General features: G+C 38.6%; 2 protein-coding genes across 2 annotated transcripts; both read right to left on the bottom strand.

Moving 5' to 3' along the window:
• Window positions 1–2216: 2216 nt before the first annotated feature.
• Window positions 2217–5802, bottom strand: LOC122025107. Its single transcript, XM_042583865.1, has 7 exons — window positions 5493–5802; window positions 4673–4730; window positions 3875–3955; window positions 3743–3778; window positions 3288–3527; window positions 3062–3200; window positions 2217–2787 (listed from the first exon to the last, which is right to left on the bottom strand). The coding sequence occupies exons 1-7, from the start codon at window positions 5660–5662 to the stop codon at window positions 2321–2323; spliced, it is 1191 nt and encodes a 396-aa protein (XP_042439799.1). The 5' UTR covers window positions 5663–5802; the 3' UTR covers window positions 2217–2320.
• A 979-nt stretch (window positions 5803–6781) lies between these two features.
• On the bottom strand, window positions 6782–8633 carry LOC122025515 (cyclin-dependent kinase inhibitor 7-like). The gene is made up of 4 exons (XM_042584326.1): window positions 8275–8633; window positions 8149–8198; window positions 7883–8053; window positions 6782–7771 (listed from the first exon to the last, which is right to left on the bottom strand). Exons 1-4 carry the CDS (start codon window positions 8578–8580, stop codon window positions 7702–7704), a joined length of 597 nt encoding a protein of 198 aa, XP_042440260.1. The 5' UTR covers window positions 8581–8633; the 3' UTR covers window positions 6782–7701.
• Between the last annotated feature and the right edge of the window lie 2212 nt (window positions 8634–10845).

Raw genomic sequence — 10845 nt, 5'->3', positions numbered from 1 at the left:
TTGTTCAATTGTTTACGTGTCGCTTGCGAGTCAAATTTGAATCGAATTTTAGTTATTTTTACATAATATTAATTTAAATTTTGTTCAAATTAAGGATAATTCAAACCAAACTCAGATTTAAATAATTTCGAATTATAATTCGATTTTATTCAAATAATTCCAATTGAACTCAAATTTTATTTTGAACCGAGATTTTGTCAAGATTATTAAATTTTTAAGCTTCAAATCGAATTCGAATATCACATATATTTTTTTTAACTCAAACTCAAATATCAATATTTTTATATTATTTAGCTTGTTTGTACCCCTATATCAAAGTATATTAATTAGATCTATTGTATACAATTTTATCCTACATTATAAAAGGTTAGTTTTACTACTTAAACTCATGACCACAAGATCATACGATAATAATTTTGCCGTTACGTCAAGGTCGATATATATATATATATATATATATATATTAACCATAATTTTAATTTGATTAATCCCTCCAAGGGATTAAATTAATCAATTACATAAGAAAAAAAATAAGTCGATTAGTTTTGGTGTATAACATGTTCAATACCCACACAATATTTGGATCTTTTCAAACAAGACTCAGGGATTTCAAAACCAATAGAAGATAGAAGAAATGTAGCGACATGACACCATAAGTGATATACAAGATCGACGCAAAAAATAGTTAACACACGACCCGAACACGATAAACACATGACGAACATTAGTAGAATTAACTTGCATAAATTGTATACTAATGCAAAACAATGGCAATATATCACCAACCTCAAACGAAGACATCAATATTGCTCATGTGAGAAGCCAGGACGGATTCTGGCTTCGTCCATGTCTGCCCCCATCCATGTTCGTCCATATCCATGAGCATGTCTTTTCCATACCTTGGTCATCTACACTAATGGTTAGTAATCATCCATTATTTATTTTCTCCGTGTTGGCCTAAGGACAGGTTGACGAGTGCACTAGGTGAGCGAATTACCTTTTTTACCACATAATTTGTTCTCTTATATAACTTTTTACTTATCATATGATATTTTTTCAACTACATGCACCTGCTAACATTATATTACACATTAAGAACTGGATTAAAGTTATACTATATTATATTAATGATTAATGTCATAAATTATTTTTAGCACATGACGTTAGAAAATAATTAAAAGATATTATAGGAGAACTTATGATAGTTTCCTTAAAAGATAATACAAATCCTTATAAGAATTTTAAGACAGTAAATTATGAGAATAATTTTGTTGAAATAATTTATCTAAAATTGAATAATACAAGAAAGAGTTTCGACATAAGACTGATAAGAAATATGAAACTTCTTAAGTAAATTAATGAAGAAACGAGCGTCACTTTTATTTCATAGAACTTTGGTTTTAGAGAAAACTCTTGTTAGATAAGTAATCAAAATAAGTTTATATAAATTCATAGCATTTGCTTCGTGCATAAAGAAGACTTTTGAAGGTTTTCGTGTGTTCATATATTTCGGCCAAATTGAGATATTTTTTCTCATTAGGTGGATCGTGGGTCATTCACTCTATTTTTATGTGAACTCTACTCCTTTGGCACTTGGTCGTGTCCATCGAGTTCTACTCTTTTGACGGCCGAAACTTCCCCAAGACCCTAACTCTGTCATTAGCTCAGTCCGCTTGCTTGTAGGCACCTTCTGCCTCCTCTCCGGTAGTCTTAACCATGTGGTATTCGAATACAACGTATAATAATTATTTTCGTCACTTAGTATGCGCCCCCCCAAAACCTAAAATCCTGGATCCGCCAATGGATTGAAAACCAGATTTGTTCGAGCAACTCAATAACCAAGTTGAGCTAGCAAAATCGATCACAAAGTCGAAAAACCACCCTAAGTGGATGGAAGTCAATTATTTGGCAAGAGGAAGAGATGATCATGAAGTTTGAGATGGTCACGTATACCATGTTGGGCATGCTTAGTTTAGGAGATGGATGATCCAAGCCCCTACAAACATCTCCGACATTGATGGAAGCGACTTCATCAACGAATCTACTATAAGAAACTTCAAGTCGAACCTAATTTTACTATTACAATGATCAAATTGTTTGAGAACAAGGGTTAGAAGTGGCCTGATTTGATTAGGTGCTAGCCGAGACGACGACAATGATTGTAGTGTTACTTATTGCGACGAAGCTAATAAGGTCGGAGTTCAGAAATGTCTATCGACTCAAAAACTAAACTTCATCTTCATTGAACAAGATCATTATTACAACTGTGAATGTACATAACCAGCGACTTTAACAATCCTTCCATTTCTATTTAAAACTCTTACAATCTAGATCGTCGTAAGCATTTCCGTGGGGAGAAAAAGCCATGTCGATGAGTATGAGAAAATGCTTGTGTTCCTTTGAATGATGTAGAGGGCTTTATATCCCATCCTTCTATGTTCTTTGGAACACAAACATCGAAAAGTATCTTACCCAGAACACCATGAGGATTGATGCTCGGAATGTTTAGCGTGTGGAACAGTTCTTCACTTTGCAACCTTGTGTCCCTGCCATCGTTACACTCGGTGGAACTTGATAAGAAGAAATCGTCACTTGGGTCAAGTGTTAGCCCTTTTAGGCTCTCGTTCGAGCTCGCTGCAGCTTTATGGAGACTGCAAACAGACTCTGGGATGAAAAGACCCTCCTTGTTCTGTGACCGCAGCCGCCTCTGAGCATAGGTTGAAGCTGCCTTGCCGAGCAACTCAACCACACTGTTTCTGTATTCAGATGCATGAAATTTGTAATGGCCTGTTCAAGGATTTATGTCAGCCGGATAAAAAGATTTGATAATTCAATAGTAGAAACTAACGACAAATTCAGAAAAAAATATTCTATTGGGCATTTCGATTAACCACTTGAAGCCAAGTTAATATTGAAGTTTTAAAAATACACTTGAGATGTCTCAGTTGAACCATCATTTTATCAGCCGCCTATAACTTTGTAAAACTTAGCTTGCGGAACTCAAGTAATTTATTACTTGGAATCTTAAACATTTCAGCTTAAAACAACAAAATACACATACCGACATGAGGAGAGCTCTTCCATTTTATTAGTTCAACATCACCACCAAGCTCTTGCAGGCGCTGAGCAAAATCACAAATCACGCGGGCAGGAGCAAGCTCATCGTCTTCAGAACAGAAGATAAGGAATGGGCCAATGTTCTGGATATTAGCATATGAAATCCATGTGTTAGATAATATACAGTTTTTAAAGTAAAACAGTAGTGGATGAATGATTCAGAGCTTTACGACTGAAGAATAGAGAGTTTGCCAATAATCAGCACGCTCAGCCTCGAATCTTCTTATGAAGAGAGAATCCAAACCAGTTGCCAAGGCTTTTGCCATCCATGAAACAACTCTAGGAGGGTGGGGCCTTTTCAGCACAGATGGATGGAGGACAAATCGAGTGCCCAGATCACTCGTAAAATCAACTGGACTTGAGTCGTATATGTGACCACATAAACAATCTTTTACAAGCCAATAATCATCCTGGAAGAAGAAAGAGATTGACAACTTGAAATAACAGTAATTCAGTTGAAAGAGACTAAAAGAACTCAAAAGTTGCTCTAAGACAAGTAGATAACTGAAAATATAATCATCTCTGATCCCACTTGATTGGTTTGCACTGTTTAAACTCCATGTAACTATTTGATACTAATAATAACTATGGAAGGCTATTCATTTCACTCAAGAAAAGAACTTACTAGAACAAGTTGCCCTTTGCATTGACCATCAATTAACTGGAAATCACAGGAAAATGAAATTCTTAATATTATTTTAACAAAATTAAGAAACTATGTCGACCAACAGCCTGTATATTTGGTGAAGAATCAGACCTGAAGAACCTTGTACATGCAACCTTTTGGTCCCCCAGAAAAAGCAGAAAAGACGATGGGTAACGGCCTACTCTTTAGTTCCTGTTAATCCATCACCAGAATCCCAAAACACAACCATGGTCATTTAATTTGAAAGCAAATCTTGGAAAAGTATATTGATGGTACTGAATGACCACTGTAGATCAAACAAGTCTGACAATGGAGTGAAAAAAAACTACAACCGAAATAAAGCAAATACATTACCAAACTAAAACCAAGTTTTAATATATGAAATAACTTTTTGGCAAAAAAACAAAAATTTAAGAATCTCTATCAAAATTAAACTACTCTTTTCATCTAGCAGTATTCTTGTTATGATATTTTAGAGTTACTGCCTAAATGAATACTTTGCTAAGAGAAAGGAAACCACAGATCATGAATTTTGACAACAACTTCCTCAATGCTTCTTACATGAAGCAAGCCAACAACAAATTCTCATGATCCTGTAGTTTAAAATATAAGAGTGCCAACAACAGAGTGAAAAAAAAAAAATCTGAGCCACAGCAACTAAATGATTCACTTAAAATTTCTTCTCTCCTCAACTACTGCCCAATATTCGCAGGTGACAGGATAAATTAAATCCAAACTTCGCAGAGAGCATTCATCAATTCATGCCGATAAGAATACCCATTTAAAATATGAGGTGTTCATTCTTTAGAACATTTCCATGATAGGCTCACACCATCACAAGGCATTACTCTGAGTTCTTTCTAATAAAAGAAAGTACTGCATGCACTAGTCATCTAACAATGCAATTACCTGCAAAAGCTCATTGAGGAGACTATCAGCTAATGATGCAGCCTTGTCAGGAAAAAATCTGCATAAGGAATTAAACAACCTGCTCATGAAACATTGCAAATAGCCAAATACAAACAGCATTTTTTAGAAATGTATTGTTTCGCATATCTATTTTAATGATGTATTTCACTAACTGCAATTGCAAAATTTGAGTTGAATACAAATGACACTATATCATTAAACTCGACCGAAACTAATTTATCTTACCATGCCTTTCCAAGACATCTTAATCTCAATTTCAATTAGTTTTTTTTTTTTTTTGTTGGCATCAAATCTTAGTTATTGACTCAAGGGTCATACTTGTAAAACTCTAAGTTTAACTCAAGGTACATATGTTTGAACTCAGAAATCTAAGTTGCAAGCATAGAGTTCATGAGCAATTGCAGACATACAATAACTTCAAGCGGAGCTAACAATAGCTAAGTAGGGTTGAACTAGATTAGCATGGATTGCAGTCAGCAAGTGTGGATGTCCATGAGATGCTGCATAATTAAGGTGAACTCTACAGTTAAGGGTTTCAGTATCCACAATGGTACATAATTAAGGCAAGAAAAATGAGAGATTTGATTCTTCCTCTCATCTTTTTTCTTTCTTTTCTCAGTTCTCATCAAGTCCGGAAGTAAATCTATTAAACAGAAAACACAAGCGAGAACGCTTAGCTTTGTTTAGTGGAAAATCTCTTTAAGTAGACTACAGATCTTGAATCGTCCACAGAATTCAACCAAAGCATCTGAGCAGCATAAGGAAGGGGGGAAAAGGAAGAAAACTCAATCGCACTTACAAGGTGAAGAAATCGGCATGGCAGATGAGGGAGCGCCACCCGTAGGACGAGTAGAGGCGCACGTAGGGATTGAGGTGCCGCTCCTCGCTCGACAGCCACGCGAACACCACCACAATCCCCACTTCGCCCTCCTTATCCGCCCAGTAGAACCGCCCTCCCTGCCCCCACATCTCCCGCAATTCCCAATCGCAGATCGCCGGAGTCGCTCTCTCTCTAGAACCAGAGAGAGCAGAAGTATGGGGCTAACGTGCGCCGGGAGAGCAGGGAGAGTGGCGTAGAATAGAAGGGAAGGAGTGGGAATATCCGAAATGCGCAGGAAGGCGAGCATGTCAATAAATTATATTTTAAACGAAAATTATTAATTGAATTTTATTTTATTCTTTTTGAAAAAAAAAAACTTAGCACGTCAATATTAATGGTGCTATTAATTTACTTGGAATTTTGTTGGTTGGAAATTATAAACCAGAATAAATAAATTAAAATTCAAGTGATGTTTCATTTATTAAAAAAAAAAGAAAAGAAAAATCAAGTGCCAATTTTTCTTGAATGAGTTAGTCAAATTGAGTCAATTAAAAAAGTCTAGCGATCTTACCTAAATAACTTAATTTAAATAGTAAAATATTTTAAATAGTAAAGAATAATTTTTAAGTATATTTTTAAAAAACATTCCACTTATTTTAGATTTTAATTATCAATGTAATGTTAAAATGGTGGCGGCATGAGTATATATAATTTAATTAGGTGATATATTTAGAATTTAAGAGGTGAACGGCTATATTATTTAATTATTATAAAATAATCAAAAAATTCATATTTTAAATCTGTTAAGAATGTGTTAGAATTATTTAAATTAATATAACTTAATAAATAATTTATAATCATCATCGGTTTGAGAGCTAAATTTCAATGACAGTCAAAAGGGCATTTCATAAAAATTCATAATCTTTCACACGAGAAAAAAAAAGAGAATATTTTCCCTTTTTTTCTAGTTGGTGTAAGATACATTCTACAATTAAGCTTTCCTGACATAATCATCATCAGTTAAAACAGTTACAAAAAGTATTTTTCATTAAAAAAAAATCACAATCTTTCACCGAAAAAAATTCCCTTTTTTCAATTAAGCCACGTAGCAATAACTACAAGTTCACTAGATCCCTACCTTTATTTTCAAACAATAAACATCAACTAATTGAAAGATTTCCTACGATGAACATCATCGGTTAGAGCTAAATTTAGATCGATCATTCAGTCAAAAAAGGATTTTCCATAAAAATTTACAATCTTTCACCGACAAAAAAAATATATATATTTTTCCTTGTTGATGAAAGAAGTACATTCCACAATTAAGCTACAAGCAACTACAAGTCCACTAGATTCCCTGCCTTTATTTTACAAACAGTGAACACATGAGATTCTTCTTCAAACAGTTCACTTTAATTTGCATGGTACAGAAGAAAATTTATGATCAAGCAACAAAAGAGATGACAGCAATCCTTAACCCCTATTTGCAATTAATTTCAGCATATGTTCTACTCGACACCAGAGGACATCACAGACACAGTACACCAATCAGCAAAAATCATCTTTCAGAAAAAGTGTACTCGACTGAAATCATATTCAGAGCAATCGAGTGGATCATCATCACTTTAGGATTAAAAAAAACTGGAAGAAGATTTAATCAAGCAAGCCATCAAAACGAGTTGACCAGAATAAGGAAAAAAAAAAGGAGCATGATCATGATGATGATGATGAAGGAAAACAAAAACAAAAAAAAAAATCAGAGAGAGGGAGGGATATGAAATGTTGACTTTGAGTACAGTGACATTCCTTCCCCCGGAGGATCACATGCGCACATTGCGCAGCAGATCCGAAGCAATCGCAGTCAGGCTTATTTTAATGGCGATGCTCGTGGAATTTGAAGCGAGATTCATGATTTTACTCATTCCCAACTCAGATGCGCTGGAAAAGGAGCAGTTTTCTGAGAAAAAGGAATCTCAACGCTTGAGTTCAAAAGGGGAGAGAGAGAAGGACTCCGCCTGTTGCCATCATGCGGTTGCATCAGTGTCAGTGCGAGAAATTAGATTAGGAAATTAGGGAAATGCGGCCGCGGGCACGAGGTAGCTGTACAGGGAGTTTGAATGGCGCAATTGATTAGAGGGAACTGACAGGGGAGGGAATTGAAGAGTCTTGGTTTTTTTTCTGGTTTTCTTCAGGGAGTTAATGGAATCCACTCGAAGCGACCGGCCATGGGCACGTCGTTGACGACGTCGAAGTTGTACCTGCGATGAGGCGCCGGGAGAGAGAGGTTTAGGTTGAGGAATGGTTGAGCTCTGGTGTTGCAAATCGGAGGAATTTAGTTTGTTTCGGGGTTGAATTAATTGATTACTTACCTCTCGGCGAATCGCTGACGCAGATTTCTCTCTGCCGTTGCGAAGAACTCTTCCAGCTCCGCCTCCGGCGGTGTCGCTGCGGCCCAACGCCTCCTGCACGGATCCGTCTCCACCGTGGAGTCCACATCGCTAGTCTCGCCTCGGTGGTTGCCCGAGGCCGTCGTTTCTTCTCTGAATTAACAAAATTAAGAAAGAATTCAGTCTAGAACATGGAATTAAATGGGTGAAAACTAACAAAATGAGAAGAGAAACTAGCGAAAATTAACCTTTCGCCGTTGGATCGGAAAAGCGAAGCAGCGTCGCGTCGCTGCCCAAGCTGAGAAAGAAAATCCGGGATGAGATTTCTTAGCTCTATGGAAGCAACGTAAGTCGAATTCTGAAGATAATTATACCTCCGACGACCGCGATGGAGTCGTCGACGCTTCGGAGGAGGCGTCGCTGGAGCAGCGAGAGATGCGACCGAGATCGGGGCTCGATTTGCACCGGCGGCCGCCTAAACTCCCCCTAGCCAGCTCGTCGATCGGAGGCCGGAGTCCACCGCTTCGTTTCCGGAGCTCCCGGTGGGGAATCCGGCGCTCCCGCTTCGCCACCGCCGCCCTCCTCCTCTTCCGACTCCGGCGGCCGCACGTCGCCGCGAGCCCGGACCTCCTGGCCGCCAATTCCCCATTCCCTCCGCATTTCTCCGATCGCTTCCCCATCGCCACCGTCTTCCGCCGCGACGCGAGAGGAGGTGAGAAACGACGCGAGCGCGGTGAGCGGATCTGATTTGACGGCGAGACCGGATATAAAGCCGATCGGCGGGGACCTCTCTCTCACCCTCTAACGGCGATCAAACGGTGCCATCACTGTTACGGCGTAACACTGACTCCCACAATCAGATCACGATCACATACCGTCCGATCTCCATCGTACGGCCATTACTTGGAAAACTGAAACGGCCGTCACGACCGCGTTATCCAATAATTACGTCCGCAGGTGTACGAACTTAACGGTCCTAACCAAGACCGTTCGAACGTGGAGCCGTTTGTGAGGGGGCTGCGATCGAGATCGGACCGTCCACGTGGTCTGGACGCGACCGAAGGAGGGGACGTTGCATCGGAGGAATCTTCTCTTTTGGACTCGGCAGGCATCGATTGTACGTGGGTGCGATTGGCGGGTGGCGAACCCGGTCCCGCCGCGCTTGGTCCGAAATTGTCCACACACTCGGACGGTGCAAAATGGGGCGTCGCTCGCGTGTACGAATGCAGCAGGACTTGAAAGTATAAACCATGAGGAAAATGTCCGTGCGAACTTGGACGGTGGATCAAGAAGTCATTGTGCTTTGAAATTCGTGTATATATATATATATATATATATATATATATATATAATTTAGATAAATAGATAGATTGATATTCTTTGTTTGAGTCTATCCTTTAGGTTACAGTCATTCAAATTTATTTGGTATCGTTGGATCATTTGGACGATGTAGGTCACATCTATTTGAAACATTAGTACTTCAAATTTGTTAGATTAATCGAACCTAACACTTAGGTTGAATTTAGAGCCATAACACTATTAGTGGTGGACCTATTGTCGAATTTGAATCTTTATTGAGGTACTCGGGTGTTGCGGAGGATTTTTGAAAAAAGAAATGAACAACTTTCAAACTGTAGAGAGTTTGGTATTTGTATAGTTCTTTCCTAAGTTGAATAGACCCTTGGGGCGCCTTGTGTAACCTTCGTGTGCCCATATGTGTACTGTGCAATCCACAACACATGTGATGCAGCGATGGAAGAAGGTCTATCTGATATGGGGTTAACTATCAAGATGGAAATTAAAATCAAGGTGGTCAATATCCGGATGTCAAAGGGTCGAACGAGAGACAATTTCAATAGCTAGTCAGACAGTCAGGCCCTGACTGACAGGAGACGGGTCTGAGCAGACCTCCGTGCTGGCTCGGGATAATACGCAAGACAGCCAACACTCAATGTGGAGTAGCAGGACGCTGAGGGAGATCGTCTAACTGGTTTGAGCGAGGAATGATATGTTACTACATGGTCAGCGCATAGAAGAACCACGGAGGTTGATAGAGCGGAGTGGTCCCGGTCGAGCGGCTACCCTGTTCGGCCAAGTAGCAAGACCTGACCATGAATGGAGCAGAGTCCAGGCTGAGCGATTACCCTGCTCGGTCAAGCAACGGAACCACTGTAGTATATTTCGACATCCTTTTGGGAGATAGTGTTGTTGACACGAGACATGGTCGACAGACGGATCGTACGGCAGAAGCTTCTACTATCGCGTCAGGGATATGCATGTCATGTTAAGGTATGGTGTCAGAAGTACTTTTTTGACAAAATCCTTTCATGGGACACATGGGTGAGCGTGTCCATGCCTCAAAAAGCGTGCACGTTATCCACTAAGGCTCTATATAAAGGGGTCCATCATCGGCGGAGGTACGTATTATCTACTGTTTGCGCATAGTGTTACTGTTGCTCTGCTTCTTCACATTTTTTGGTGACTGACTTGAGCGTCCGAGGGGCAACGTTGGGGACTCCTTCCCTGACTCAGCACTGATGTTATTTGTGTTGTAGGACGGAGCGAGGTCTACAGTTGGTCAATGAAATGACCACCTCCCTAGCTTCCCACTTTCGGACCGGATCAACATGTAAATCGAAGATGATTATCTTTGTATTAAGCTATAGTTTTGCAAAAGAATAAAAAAATAATAGGGCAATGATTAAAATGACACCCTAAATTTATCAAACTGTCAGATGAACGTTCATTTTACAAAAAAAAATTAAAAGGGCATCCCACTTTTTGAGATTGCTTTCAACCTTGTTGCAATAGCAACTACTAGCTGTTATAACATTAAAAATTAATTATTTTATTTTAATTAAAATTATTATACATAAAATATTATTTATCAACTTATCAAATTACTTAAAATTTTATTAAAATTATTTTAAATTAATCAAAATTAT

Source organism: Zingiber officinale, chromosome 9B, assembly GCF_018446385.1.
Source record: "Zingiber officinale cultivar Zhangliang chromosome 9B, Zo_v1.1, whole genome shotgun sequence".
Lineage (NCBI taxonomy): Eukaryota > Viridiplantae > Streptophyta > Magnoliopsida > Zingiberales > Zingiberaceae > Zingiber > Zingiber officinale.
The sequence above is the reverse complement of the archived record's forward strand: the minus strand, read 5'-3'. Positions and strand labels throughout refer to the sequence as shown.

Coding starts and splice junctions, on each gene's coding strand:
- LOC122025107 (XM_042583865.1), bottom strand. CDS start 5,662: ATGTGGGGGCAGGGAGGGCGGTTCTACTGGGCGGATAAGGAGGGCGAA. Junction 4,731..5,492: donor CATGCCGATTTCTTCACCTT/GTAAGTGCGATT, acceptor TTCCTTATGCAG/ATTTTTTCCTGACAAGGCTG. Junction 2,788..3,061: donor GAAGAGCTCTCCTCATGTCG/GTATGTGTATTT, acceptor ATCCTTGAACAG/GCCATTACAAATTTCATGCA.
- LOC122025515 (XM_042584326.1), bottom strand. CDS start 8,580: ATGGGGAAGCGATCGGAGAAATGCGGAGGGAATGGGGAATTGGCGGCC. Junction 8,054..8,148: donor TTCCGATCCAACGGCGAAAG/GTTAATTTTCGC, acceptor TTGTTAATTCAG/AGAAGAAACGACGGCCTCGG. Junction 7,772..7,882: donor CGTCAGCGATTCGCCGAGAG/GTAAGTAATCAA, acceptor GCCTCATCGCAG/GTACAACTTCGACGTCGTCA.